The following is a 15095-nucleotide window of genomic DNA, read 5'->3' on the forward strand; positions in this document are numbered from 1 at the left end:
ATTTCACAAGCGTCATCGTTTAAATTTAAATCAATATGTTAGAGAAGTGAGTATTTCCTTTCTAGAATACTTTTCATGAAAACTTTTTAAAGGCTTGGAAAATTTGACGAATTTCTCTCATATAAAAGTGTTTGTAATAATTTTAAAGTACTACTACTACAGTCAAAATGGTGATTGATAAATTTATTTTTTTTAATCGTTTGTTAAACCAAATGAATTTAAAAACTTTGGGGAGGCTATGTTAATGCTTCAACATTAACTCCCACATTACTATTTTAATTTCTATTTATTAATATGTAATAAAAACATTATATTTTCTTTGTATTACTAATTACTTTGATTACTAATTAATATATGTTGGTATAAGTTTCTCATATTAATCATTAAAGGAGCATAGACAGGAGCCTATAGCCTAGTACAGCAATACATCTTAGCTTTGCGGGTCTAGCATCTAACCGCTCAGCTATCGTAGCGACTAGCAAACATACTTTACTGCAAAGTTCTCATATTAACCATTAAAGGTATAGATCGGGGCATATAGCCTAGTACCGCAATACATCTTAGCTTTGCGGGTCTAGCCTCTAACCGCTCGGCTATCGTGGCGACTAGCAAACTTACTTTACTGTAAATTTCTCATATTAACCATTAAAGGTATAGACCAGTGAATATAGCCTAGTACAGCAATACATCTTAGCTTTGCGGGTCTAGCATCTAACCGCTCAGCTATCGTAGCGACTAGCAAACATACTTTACTGCAAAGTTCTCATATTAACCATTAAAGGTATAGATCGGGGCATATAGCCTAGTACCGCAATACATCTTAGCTTTGCGGGTCTAGCCTCTAACCGCTCGGCTATCGTGGCGACTAGCAAACTTACTTTACTGTAAATTTCTCATATTAACCATTAAAGGTATAGACCAGTGAATATAGCCTAGTACAGCAATACATCTTAGCTTTGCGGGTCTAGCATCTAACCGCTCAGCTATCGTAGCGACTAGCAAACATACTTTACTGCAAAGTTCTCATATTAACCATTAAAGGTATAGACTGGGGAATATAGCCTAGTACCGCAATACATCTTAGCTTTGCGGGTCTAGCCTATAACCGCTAAAATTTCAGTATAATATAATGGGTCAAAATACTGTAATAAATTGGTCAAGAATTAAATATAACTTCAAATTTGTGAGTTTAGATATTTTGTGTGAGTATTAGTAAGAGGAAGTCGTGAGGGTATGCTGCCACAATCTGTTACGTAAATGAAATTTTTTGTTTATGTTTTACTTGTATATGGTATATATTTTATTTACACATGGGTGTTATAATTCTGCGAATAACACGCAGGCTCACGTGGTACAAGTGTTAGTGTTTATAATTATTTATTTTTTTGTAAAAGTTTTTGTAATGTGTTAGTGTGGGAGCGAGATAGAGTGAGAAGGAGGAGGTGGGGTGATGTGCGTGCGCCCCCCCACACAGAGTGGCAATAAATATTTTAGTCTATGACGTCACTCCGGGGCGGTTGTCATGGTAACGCGTCGTCAAAAGGGCTTGGCCCTACCATCGTGTAACCTAAAGCCTGCTCTGTGTAGTACTTTGGGGGCAGGAGCGAGGGGAATACTTCCTCTTCGCCTCACAGTCCACTGCACCAAATTCTCCTTTTCCCTCTATTGGTCCGGGGAACCTCCTCCTCCCCTGCCACGAAGGCCAAACGTGGGATCTCCAAGTCTCAGGATCTTGTGTGTAGTGGGATGTTCTCGTGGCTTCCTCCATAACCTCTACTAGTTCCACTACCACTTTACTCCAGCTCCAGTAGCTTTTCCAAAAGAATCTCTTTTTCCCAGCCCTCTCTCTCTCTCTCTCTCTTCTAATATATGCACGCTTATGTGCATGTGTTTCCATGTTGACGCTTTGGAGGGAAGTGTACCAAAAAAGACTACCACCGTTTGCACGTTCCTCGTCTGCAGTTCTCCTGCACTAATCCCCCCCCCCACAGACCACTCTGGGTATCTGTGGTGGTAGACAGAGGTGGGTTCAGTTGGTGTGTGAGTTCTAGGAGGGCAGGCTTTCCCTTTAATGTATATGACTTAACCCTTTGGGTATTATGGGCTAGCAGGTTTGGGTTAGAGTGTAGGTGAAGCGTTTTCTCTCAGGAGAGCCAGAGATTTTTGAATTTCCTCTTCCTCCTCCTATTGCAGTATGGGAGACTTCCGCCGTATACACACACACACACAAACACCAACACTGTTCCTCCCTTTCCCACTGTCTCATAACCATTCCACTATCTCGCCCAATCTATCTTTCTCCAGAGTCCATCTTCCTCTCCGTAACTCTAAGATTAAATCTAGAGATACCAGCCGTCTGACTCACATAACGTCAGCTGTTTCCACAAAAGGAAGAGGGATAAAAAACTATATTGTTACCAACTGTTTCAATGTCATCCTCTAACCGACCAATTTCAGTTATTGATTTAAATTCAGAACCTGCTGTTGTATTATTACCAAATTTATTCTCAAATATAAGTGAGTCACTTAATTATTTTAGTTAATTTATCTTTATTTAAATTTTTGTATTGTAACTTATAGAGATCATCACTAACATTGTCCCGATACCTTCTCCTATCGCAATGCAACATGATGGCTGTTTCTTGAAACTTGAACAAGAAATTCTTACAAAATCTAAATGCCTACCCCAGAAGAGTGCATACTTCCGGTATTCCGTTTTTCTTCGAGATGAAGTCGAGCTGAAATATTAAATAGGAAATATTCCTAAGGATTATCCTGGTCTTGAGTTATGCTGATCATTTTATCACACACACAAAAAAAAAGTAAAGCTACATGCTCGAAACCATAAAACGGAAGTTTGCGTTAAAAAAACTCAAAATCACGAATCTGTACGAACAAAATATCTAAGAAAGCTATCAGAAACCAATTCTTGTTAAGTTGGTCTTCTGGTTAATTGATTTCTTTGAAATTTGAAATTTAAGTTCCACTTAAGTTAGTTTTGTAGGCGGTGGTTTTTATAATTTATTCTAAATTGGCACTTTTTAAAGTGGTGCTTAAAGTACCTTGAGAACCCCTCAAAAAATCGTTCTAAAAAAATCAAAGTGACGTGTTTTAGGAGGATAACGTTTAAAAACGAAATTGTTGCAGCTAAAATGTGTATTTAAATATTAGGTCTAAAACTGTTATTTGAATTATTATTAATATTTTTATGAATATTTGCTTAAGGACATTTTGAGGATGATGTAGAGGTTAATAGTGTCATTTCAGTGCCATCTACAGTTTAACAATAGTTGCCACGATAGTCGAGCGGTTAAAGGCTAGACCCGCAAAGCTACGATGTATTGCGGTACTAGGCTATATTCCCCGGTCTATATCTTTAATGGTTAATAAGAGAAATTTGCAGTAAAGTATGTTTGCTAGTCGCCACGGTAGCCGAGCTGTTAGAGGCTAGACCCGCAAAGCTAAGATGTTTTGCGGTACTAGGCTATATTCCCCTGGTCTATACCTTTAATGGTTAATATGAGAAATTTTGCAATAAAGAATGTTTGCCTAGTCGCCACGATAGTCGAGCTGTTAGAGGCTAGACCCGCAAAGCTAAGATGTTTTGCGGCACTAGGCTATATTCCCCGGTCTATATCTTTAATGGTTAATAAGAGAAATTTACAGTAAAGTATGTTTGCTAGTCGCCACGGTAGTTGAGCGGTTAGAGGCTAGACCCGCAAAGCTAAGATGTTTTGCGGTACTAGGCTATATTCCCCGGTCTATATCTTTAATGGTTAATAAGAGAAATTTGCAGTAAAGTATGTTTGCTAGTCGCCACGGTAGTCGAGCTGTTAGAGGCTAGACCCGCAAAGCTAAGATGTATTGCGGTACTAGACTATATTCCCCTGGTCTATACCTTTAATTGTTAATAAGAGAAATTTTGTATTTAAGTATGTTTGCTAGTCATATATTTAAAAGAAAGAAAATTATTTGATTTACCCACCAGATTTTTGGCGGGAACGGGAAATGATACGTAGTAAAATTGACAATGAAACATACATATAATATGTATATATGTATATATATATATATATATAGAAGGAGTTGAAAGAGGGTGGCCAAGCTTATAGTAGATCGAACGTGTAGACATGCGCATTGCTCTTACACACCATATCCAAAAACGGGTATAGGAGAGCTTACAATGTCGGCCGTTATACAGCGCGCCATATCGTCTCCTTTAATCATATACCTCTAAGTACTGTAAATGTGTCTGTGTGCGTGTGTGTGAACGGTGTGTTCGTGTTTCATTTTTTAGTGTGTATATTTTTTGTGTTCGTATAAAATACATATTTGTTTATATACATATATATATATATATATGTGTGTGTGTGTGTATGTATGGGTATATGTACGTTTATGAGTTAGTGCGTTCTAGTGGCCCTCTTTGCTGGTATTATAGATGGCACGCATGTGTCCAGTTCTGAAGCTTTATTCGTGACGCGACGTTTAGTTTATTTTATTTATTTTTTCCTCTCTACAGTAATAAATTTATTTATTTGTTATTTTAAGGAGGGGGGGAATTTATTTCTTTTAGGAGGGGATCTTAGAGTAATTATTATTTTTTAAAAATTATTTTGGTGCAATTTTTAAATTCTTAGTAATTTAAAATTTTATATCTCAGCAAATATTTTGCTTTAAAAAAAATGTATATTTGCATGAAACAACCTAAAATAAAACAAATTTCATTATAATAATCACAATTTAATATTATAATAATAATAATAATACATACAACTACATAGAAACCTTAACCTTACTTTAGTTAGAAAGAAGGTTATAGTTTAAGAATTTTAGAAGCCAGCCACAATGGCGTGTAATCGCGCGAGAACAGCCCCATCCATACACGCAGTATGTTTTCTGTGTGAGTAGTTGAATAAGCTCAGTAAAGTTGTGCTTTAGCCCTATAAGTTAGGAAAAAACACATCACCACAAACTACAATCAATACTTCTTTATAACATACACACACATTGTAGAAGAAGGAGAACAGAAATTAAAGCTTCAATGAGCTTTAAATTTTAATTGGTTTTTGCTTAAATTAATATTGTAGTTATTTATTTATTTATTTTTAATTATAGGTTATGTGAGGTATGCCCTTGGATTCTTTTAAATATTTTTGGAGGATCAAAAATATATAAAAAAAGCACACACACACACCTTTTTGCCTTATATAGATTTTATTAATAATATTAGTTAAATAAAATCGCTTTTTAAAACGCTCGTAGTAAAATTTGGAACATTTAGACTAGACTGAACACAATTAGAAATTAAAAGTGAACATAAAATTTAGCATAAAATAAAATTAAAACGCTCGATCTTAGCAAAAAAAGAAAACCAGTGTTCTAGTGAGGAAGTGTAGTTAAATAAATACAAAAAATTTACGTGACGTAAGTGCTGTGAGTTTTATTTATTTATTATTATTATTTTTTTTTGTACGCCACGATTATCAATCAAAATTGAAAACGCTTTAAATTAATTTTATAAAAAAAAAGTGCAGTCGTGGCAGGCGAAACAGACGATGAATCTTCAAATCCCTTGCCTTCAACTTCGTCAGCAGTTATGACAGGTATTTTGTAATATTTAAAAAAAATAAAATAATTTAAAATTGAGTTTAGTCCGAAATTGTGTGTTTCAAAACAATTCAATCTTCAAAATTCAGACAAATATCACATTTTACGCGTGATTACAAATACTCTTTGTAAAAACTCTTGAATTATTTTAAATTAATTTAATTTTAAAGAGAAATTTATTGCCATAAATTTTGTGACAAAATTCAAGTGTAGTTTTTACTGGTTTTTAAAAAATAAATCGCGTGTTCAAAATATTTAATTTTTACTTTATTAAATTAAAGTTGAAAAAATTGAAATTAATAATAATTGTAAAGCATAACAAAGAAAGAAATGTGTGAGACTAAACCAGCAATACCCAGCTGTGTTGTTGGTTAGTATAATTCACTTTAACAAATTTCTTTATATTGTGCACTTTAAATGTACTTTAAAATTAATTTAAAAAAACTTTATTTTTTTTAACATTTTTAATTAATACGTAAACTATTTATTGTTTTATTTTGAACACACATTAAAAAATAAAAAAAAAAACCTTTTTGTTTTTAAAGAAATTGACTAAGGTAATTCTACGTAGTTAACAGATCAGCTGACAGTTTTGTAATGGCTTCTACGTTTTGGATATTATTATAATTTTCATTTAAAGCGTATGAATATTTTAATTAATAAACTTTCCGCGCAAATCTTGAAATAAACAAAAAATTAATGCTCACTGTTTATTAATGTAAATACAAACAAACATGAACAGGTTAGAACAGGCGTATAATATTTGATCTAAGACATTATTGACGATGTAACTCACCATAACCTGCATAAAATTAACTTTACTACAAAAATGTTTACAAACACAAGTTATAAACGTGTAAAATATTTATTACATAATGAGAATTTTTGTCTATAAAATTGGCATATATCGATTCAATAATGTGGAATTTCTAGTTGATTTGTCCAATCCCATATTAGTACCCAAACACATTATTAAATCTAAAACATCGCACGACTTACTTTTAACACATTTTTGGGTAAATATATTTTCTTAAAAGCTTAGAGTGTGTGTAAAAAAAAAAAAAAAATTAGTTGAATTTAATAATTTGCTGTTCACTGTAATAGAAGAATACTGTTTGTCAGAAAGCGTTACGTCACAATTCCCCTAGAACTCCATTAAATATATACCAAAATAAAGAATACCAAAGTATTCAATGAAATCTTTGGTTTCAGCCAAAAAACATAAAAACAAGGCGCCACGATAGCCGAGCGGTTAGAGGCTAGACCCGCAAAGCTAAGATGTATTGCGGTACTAGGCTATATTCCCCAGTCTATACCTTTAATGGTTAATATGAGAAATTTGCAGTAAAGTATGTTTGCTAGTCGCCACGGTAGCCGAGCGGTTAGAGGCTAGACCCGCAAAGCTAAGATGTATTGCGGTACTAGGCTATATTCCCCAGTCTATACCTTTAATGGTTAATATGAGAAATTTGCAGTAAAGTATGTTTGCTAGTCGCCACGGTAGCCGAGCGGTTAGAGGCTAGACCCGCAAAGCTAAGATGTATTGCGGTACTAGGCTATATTCCCCTGGTCTATACCTTTAATGGTTAATATGAGAAATTTGCAGTAAAGTATGTTTGCTAGTCGCCACGATAGCTGAGCGGTTAGATGCTAGACCCGTAAAGCTAAGATGTATTGCGGTACTAGGCTATATTCCCCTGGCTATACCTTTAATGTTTTTCTTTTGAATGTAAATACGAATTACTTTTAATGCAATTACTGTGCATGTACAAATGTTCCCATATTAAATGGAATCTAAAAACCAACATTTTTAATACACAATCTAAAAATTATAATTATTTGTTTTTGTTTTTTTTTAATTTAACTAAAAATTACATATTTTGTTTAAATAAAATTAAAAATTAAGTAAATATTAATAAAGGTAATTGTTAGAAGGTGTTAACGAAAACTAAAATTGGTTATTTTTTTAGTTTTTATTTTTAATTAAACACGTTCCACAAATAATTAAAATACATTTGTTTAATTAAAAAAAAACATTCACTATCTTCGTAACCGGAAGTCTTTGTTGATCTCATTCGCCTGAAGTGTGATCGTTCCAAATATTCTAAATGAGCACTTCCACCGCAAGTACATGCCTTGTGGGTGGCTACAAAGTGGTATTTATAAGTTTTTCCGCTATTTTCTTGAATATGGCTTTAACGCTGTTCTTTTTAATCCTTTTTAAGTGCTGTTCTGATTGGTGCGGTGTCTGGCCGAATTTTCACCTGCCTTTATTTAACTTCTCTGGCTTGAGAATACATTTAATATTTACGCTTTTTCAGCAAATTGCTTTGGGAATTTGTGAGTTATACTAATTATGAATAATTTTACTGACATACAGACACAAACCTGGTGTGGAACTACTTTAACCGGCATTTACGTAATTTTTAATGTAGAATTTGTACGTAAATGAAAATTGCTACAATCCAATCATATCCTTCCCATTGCTGTCTTTCCTTGTTCAGTCTGAGAGAGAGGGGTGATTGGGTTTTTCTTTCGGGGGGAGGGGGGGTCTCTTCAACAATAATTCTTGGATTTTTCACATGTTAAACATTTATAAGGATCAAACATGTACCCAAAATTCCCAATTTGAAGAAATAAATTTTGGCTCTGTTCACAAGAGGGGGGGGCCACTGTACTAAAAATAATTTTTTGTTTTTGTTTTTGAGTTGTGTAACCAGCTCAACTCGAAGAATAAGATCACAGGAAGATCAAATTTGATACCTGATTTAAGTCAACAGAAACAGCCAACCGGAAGTGCCCTTGACATTTTCTTGATTATCCAAGAAGTAAATAGATTTTCAATATTCTAAATTGTAATGTTGTCATGGGCTGCATTCGGCGACAATTATTGTCAGTCGTTCAGCAAGAACAGGGGGCACCACGAGTAGGCAACTGACACCACCCCTCCATTAATTATTGACGGGGCATGGTTACCTTCAGAAGCATCTCCACCGAATTGGCATTAAGGACAGTAGTATCTGTGCGCTTTGTGGAGGAGATGTTATGAATGGTCCGCACCTGCTAGCATGCTCTCAATATCCTCTCAATCCTGCTAGCAGGATGTCCGGGACAATATGCCCACGGACCCATACAAAAAAAAAATAATATTTTATATTGGGCTGGCAGAAGTCGCATGGCCGAAGTAGCCATTGACCGTGAAGGCGTAGGTTTAAAAAAAATATAAAAAAATATTCTAAATTCAAGAATTTCAATAATTCCTCTACTACTAATATCAATAACAATATCAAAGAGAGGGGAGCTATGCGGTTAGCGTACTGGACTCCCACGCGGAGGTCCCGGGTTCGAATCCAGCTGCTGACCCTTAGATTTTCTCTTCCTAGAAGCTTCTTGCAGCTCACTGTCCGCCGGATGGACAGTGTTGTCTGTAACGAGAGAGCACTGTCCGGAGGCCGGCAGTGCACTGAAAAAAGCTTCGGGCGCCAATAACCTTAGATGTTGACGCGCCTTAAATCATTAAAAAATAAAAAAATATCAAAGAGGGTGAATGTGTTGTGACAATTCTGAATTTAAAGGAAATACAGAGATGAGTTTTCCAATTTTGGCGTCATTAGTTTTGGGACTATGAACTCTTTAAAATAAGAAATGAGCAGTTTTACTTTGGAAAGGTTTTTTTTCTTGAAAATTGATTGTCAAGATATTGATGCTGAGATTTGAATATTTGCTTAAATTTTGATTGTGGAAATTCTAACGGGATTTTCTCACCTAAACAATGGAGTGGGGATGAGTGATTAATGTATTTTATTTTTTAAACAAAAGAAAATTACGTTAGTAAGTTTTCTCGTTGGCTGTGCACAATGGAAAACACAGTTTTCCTAGCAAGCAAAGTACACCTCTCCAGATCCCTTGTCTTGGGCTCCACCAGACTCCCACACATTCGGCATCATCATACTGGGGATAACTACTCCCACCATCTAGACTCGGACACCCGTTAAAATTCCCCCCACCACCACCAATTACTAGTGAGAATCTCCTCCGGAGAGGAGTATGATCTTGGTAGTCGTTGCGACTAGTCCACCTTACCTCCGCAGCAACGCCATCTGACGGTGCGTCTTTCACACTTCTAATACATCTAACGGAATCCAACTAAGAAAAAACCGTTCTTCAGCACCATTCTAACACAGATACCAACCAACACTGCCTCCGCTATCTAAAAACAATCCGCTATAAACTGTTGTAACGTTTATGTTTACAGCTTTCTTGAAAATATTAAATGATAATAAAAATCATTTAACCATTAAACACATGCTTACTGAACTTGGAAAAATATGCTTAGCATGATCTAATCATGACCTTATTTACCTCCTTTTACTGCTGGATAAGAAGTAATGCAATCATGTCAAATTTTCAATGTCTATTTTTTCCTATTTCCTAAGCCTATTTTTTCAGGCGGGGATTAACGTCTAACTACCAATTAGGTGTCGTGGACGGAGGCGACTAGCAAACATACTTTACTGCAAACTCATATTAACTATTAAAGGTATAGACCGGGGGAATATAGCCTAGTACCGCAATACATCTTAGCTTTGCGGGTCTAGCCTCTAACCGCTCGGCTACCTTGGTGACTAGCAAACATACTACGGCAAATTTCTCATATTAACCATTAAAGGTATAGACCGGGGAATATAGCCTAGTACCGCAAAACATCTTAGCTTTGCGGGTCTAGCCTCTAACCGCTCGGCTATCGTGACGACTATTAAACACACTTTACTGAAAAAATTTCTCATATTAACTATTAAAGGTATAGACCAGGGGAATATAGCCTAGTACCGCAATACATCTTAGCTTTACGGGTCTAGCCCCTAACCGCTCGGCTACCTTGGTGACTAGCAAACATACTTTACTGCAAATTTCTCATATTAACCATTAAAGGTATAGACCGGGGAATATAGCCTAGTACCGCAAAACATTAAGATAAGGCTTTGCGGGTCAAGCCTCTAACCGCTCGGCTATCGTGGCGACTAGTAAACATACTTTACTGCAAATTTCTCATATTAACTTTTAAAGGTATAGACTGGGGGAATATAGCCTAGTACCGCAATACACCTTAGCTTTGCAGGTCTAGCTTCTAACCGCTCGGCTACCGTGGCGACTAGCAAACATTACTACAAAGTTCTAATGCCTAAGACCGGGAATCGAACCAAGTGCCACAATACATATTAGATGTGTGAATCCCCGGAAATCCCCAAAACGAACAATCGCAGGATGTTTCAGTTTGATATTTTTCTTAAAAGCCCATAGATGACGCCCACGATAAGGTTATGGTCTAACTCGTTAAACCGGAAGTCCCACTTTTAGTAACTTGTTTTTCTTCAAATATTTTTTACGCCAACGATTTCCCTTAAGTAGTTGCATTTTTACTTTTATTGGAAAAAATTATTACAAGAAGAAAAAAATTTAAGGACATTTTGCCAAGATTTAGAAGTGAATGCATTTCATTGAACGTAAACTGCACTAAGTGAAAGTCATATGAGTGACATGGGTGAAGTGAGTGCTGCTGGCTGCATCAGGCAGCTAACTACACTTGCACATTTTACAGACGATGATGCATTGTCGCCACAAGGTCTTTCGTTGATTTCTTTCTTTTTTTTTTCTCATGTGTAACCGGGCAACAGGTGTGTTGTAATTAGACAATACCATGTTGAAATTTTGGCATTGAAATTCTGTAATTGTTTTGCAATTATCTGCTGATGTATCGTTAAAAAAAAACAAAAACGCACATGTCCTGCAGTTTGAAACATATACTCTCAATTTAAAGTGCCTTCTCTTAATAAAAGCCTCCAATCGCTCGACTACCGTGGCGACTAGGAAACATACTTTACTGATAAATTTCTCATATTAACCATTAAAGGTATAGACCGGGGAATATAGCCTAGTACCGCAATACATCTTAGCTTAGCGGGTCTAGCATCTAACCGCTCGACTACCGTGGCGACTAGCAAACATACTTTACTGATAAATTTCTCATATTAACCAATAATGGTATAGATCGGAGAATATAGCCTAGTACCGCAATACATCTTAGCTTTGCGGGTCTAGCATCTAACCGCTCGACTACCGTGGCGACTAGCAAACATACTTTACTGATAAATTTCTCATATTAACCAATAATGGCATAGATCGGAGAATATAGCCTAGTACCGCAATACATCTTAGCTTTGCGGGTCTAGCATCTAACCGCTCGACTACCGTGGCGACTAGCAAACATACTTTACAATAAATTTCTCATATTAACCATTAAAGGTATAGACCAGGGGAATATAGCCTAGTACCGCAATACATCTTAGCTTTGCGGGTCTAGCATCTAACCGCTCGACTACCGTGGCGACTAGCAAACATACTTTACTATAAATTTCTGATGAATCTTCTGTCGAGAGAGAGAGAGAGAAGAATAAGAACAAATCTGATAAGAAAACTTCTGCTATAAACATCTCTGATAAGGTGCTAAATAATAGTAAATAGAGGAATAGAAAATGGAGTAGTTCTATTCTCCAGATAAAGCTCCAGAGCTTTTGTTTGGAACCCATCTACTTTTAAGGAGGAGATTCTAAGATTTCAGGCTTCCTTTAAAAGTCCTGGGTGTATTAGGGAAAATTCGAAGTTTGGGGGAAAAAAAGAAAAATTGAAAATGGCAGCAGTTAGGGAAATAGTACGGCATTCCAGAATTTTTATTCCTTTCAGAACCAAGAAGAAAACAGAAAATGATAATAGCCACCATTCTGTGCCTTATTATGTGCACGTGCAAGTGTGTGTGTACTATTTGGCTGAAGTAGTTCAGCTTTTTGACTGAAGAAGTGTCTGAGAGAGAGGATAGGCGAGCGAAGGGATAATATAAACAAGCCTCCAGAGTGGTAGGGATAACAGGTAGACCGGTGGCCCAGTGTCTGTCGGCCCAGGTATACCTGGTGGTACTAGTCAAGCCGTGTACACACGGAGCTAAAGAGTGTTCATTAGGTCAATGACCTGCCGTAATAGTGGTATAACGGTCTCTGTATATCTACTATACCACTCCACTCCCTAGCAGCAGATTATGTGTACAGCAGACATACATACATACAAAAAAAATACCGCTACGTTCAGTTCGGCCGCTACGACGACTACAACAGCCGGCGGCGAGCTGGTACTGTTTGTCTTGGTGTACACATACTACTTCTTCAGCCTGGCTAACGGTACAAAACCTCTCTCTGTGTGTGTTAGTCTATCAGTCCGTGTTCCGTACTCTGCTGTGTTGAGAGATTCCTTTACCCGACACCTTTACACCAATACGATCTACGTATTATTACGCAATCTATCACCAATTCCAGCTCATACTACATTCTAAATATATCATTTATTTAATTACATATACCTATATAGTGTATTTATTTATTTAAATTAAAATTCCAATCGATCCGCACCCCTTCCTCCCCACAAAAAAGGAAATAAATTTGTACTCATGGGATTGTTTACAATCGACTAAAGCTCATTCTAACGATTTCCCATGAACCAGTCGTTTGGTAAAGTAGTTCCATATATTTAGATTTATTTAAACATTTTTCCAGGAGAAAACTAGTAAAGGAAAGTCATGTGAGTCTTAACACCAGATTTTGGGACTTTTCCGACTATAGTGCACATTAACCCATTATTGATACTAGGATATATTCCCCGGTTAATATTCCCTTTAATGGTTAATATGAGAAATTTATAGTAAAGTATGTTTGCTAGTCGCCACGGTAGCCGAGCGTCTTGAGGCTAGACCCGCAAAGCTAAGCTGTATTGCGGTACTAGGCTATATTCCCCGGTCTATACCTTTAATGGTTAATATGAGAAATTTTCAGTAAAGTATGTTTGCTACTCGCCACGGTAGCCGAGCGGTTAGAGGCTAGACCCGCAAAGCTAAAATGTATTGCGGAACTAGGCTATATTCCTTAATCTATACCTTTAATGGTTATTATGAGAAATTTACAGTAAAGTTTGTTTGCTAGTCGCCACGGTAGCCGAGCGGTTTGAGGCTAGACCCGCAAAGCTAAGATGTATTGCGGTACTAGGCTATATTCCCCGGTCTATACCTTTAATGGTTAATATGAGAAATTTTCAGTAAAGTATGTTTGCTACTCGCCACGGTAGCCGAGCGGTTAGAGGCTAGACCCGCAAAGCTAAAATGTATTGCGGAACTAGGCTATATTCCTTAATCTATACCTTTAATGGTTATTATGAGAAATTTACAGTAAAGTTTGTTTGCTAGTCGCCACGGTAGCCGAGCGGTTTGAGGCTAGACCCGCAAAGCTAAGATGTATTGCGGTACTAGGCTATATTCCCCGGTCTATACCTTTAATGGTTATTATGAGAAATTTACAGTAAAGTTTGTTTGCTAGTCGCCACGGTAGCCGAGCGGTTTGAGGCTAGACCCGCAAAGCTAAGATGTATTGCGGTACTAGGCTATATTCCCCGGTCTATACCTTTAATGGTTAATATGAGAAATTTGCAGTAAAGTATGTTTGCTAGTCGGCTCCGTCCACGACACCTAATTTGGTGGTTGGACGTAAAGCCGGCCTGAAAAAATAGGCATTACTTTATTTTAATTGTACGAGCACCAAAATATCACAGCTTTCTGAACACTTACAAGAAATATTTTGGGAATATTTATAGATTTCGGGAATTTTGATTATCCCCTTTTTTTCTCTCTCCAGTGCTTACAATTTCTCTCTTCAGAATTATTTAAACAATTTTTCCTATTTCCGAATTACGAATACACTGCCCAATAAATACGGTAACAAGCCGAATATAGCGTGTGTCACACACACATACCAATACATATAATTGAATACATCGTACCATCAGCTGTATCCTGGTTTAGAAAAAAGAAAGAAAAATACTAACGGTGTTTTGTGCGCAGATAACTGTACACTCCGTGCGCATGTCAGCTGTGCGAATTGCCTATTGTTTTGTCTTTATTATTATTAGTCAAGTTCGTTTCTGTTCTTAACTTCCATTTCAGTCGACCCATTTTTTTTGTTTTTGTGATAGTAATTAAAATATATTAACACCAGTGAAGTTTTTAGCAAAGCATTCAGTCTTAAGATCAAGTGATAGTCAACCCTGTCTTTAGCGCCCACTTGCGGGCAATAACTCAAGCTTTCATGGTGTGCGGAAGAGGTTTCGTTCGGGATAGTGGTGGCCATGAATATCCTCTGGCTTAAAAAAAAAAAATGCTGATTTTCTAACCAAATTTGTAGAAAATTATTTTCTGTTTATTGAGAAATCTTTCAAACTTATTGTAAAACCTTCTGTAGAATCAGGCATTAGGAGGGCTGTTAATCAGATATTCACCAACCAAAGGAGCCGTCTGAATCTTTCCAAACAGGAAGCCTATTGCCTATTTTTTCAGGCGGGGCTTAACGTCCAACTACCAAATTAGGTGTCGTGGGCGGAGGCGACTAGCAAAC

The 15095-nt window shown here is 36.5% G+C and overlaps 1 protein-coding gene across 6 annotated transcripts in view; it reads left to right on the forward strand.

Annotated features, from left to right (window-relative positions):
* The window catches only part of Hr3 (nuclear hormone receptor 3 ROR-beta), a 234490-nt gene that overhangs the window by 23475 nt on the left and 195920 nt on the right, over window positions 1-15095 (forward strand). The window contains exons 1-2 of one of the 6 annotated variants that reach the window (XM_074130063.1): window positions 4188-4313; window positions 5119-5606. The exons of 1 other annotated variant lie outside the window; for it this stretch is intronic. In XM_074130063.1, coding sequence (XP_073986164.1) covers window positions 5600-5606 — 7 coding nt within the window. In that variant the 5' untranslated portion in view covers window positions 4188-4313; window positions 5119-5599. Of the gene's footprint in view, window positions 1-4187; window positions 4314-4375; window positions 5607-15095 lie in introns of those variants that run through there. 4 more of the 6 variants (XM_074130064.1, XM_074130061.1, XM_074130065.1 and 1 more) reach the window with 4 other exon arrangements.

The sequence above is a fragment of the Rhodnius prolixus genome, unplaced genomic scaffold (assembly GCF_049639745.1).
Source record: "Rhodnius prolixus isolate KJV_2025 unplaced genomic scaffold, Rpr scaffold_33, whole genome shotgun sequence".
Classification (NCBI taxonomy): domain Eukaryota; kingdom Metazoa; phylum Arthropoda; class Insecta; order Hemiptera; family Reduviidae; genus Rhodnius; species Rhodnius prolixus.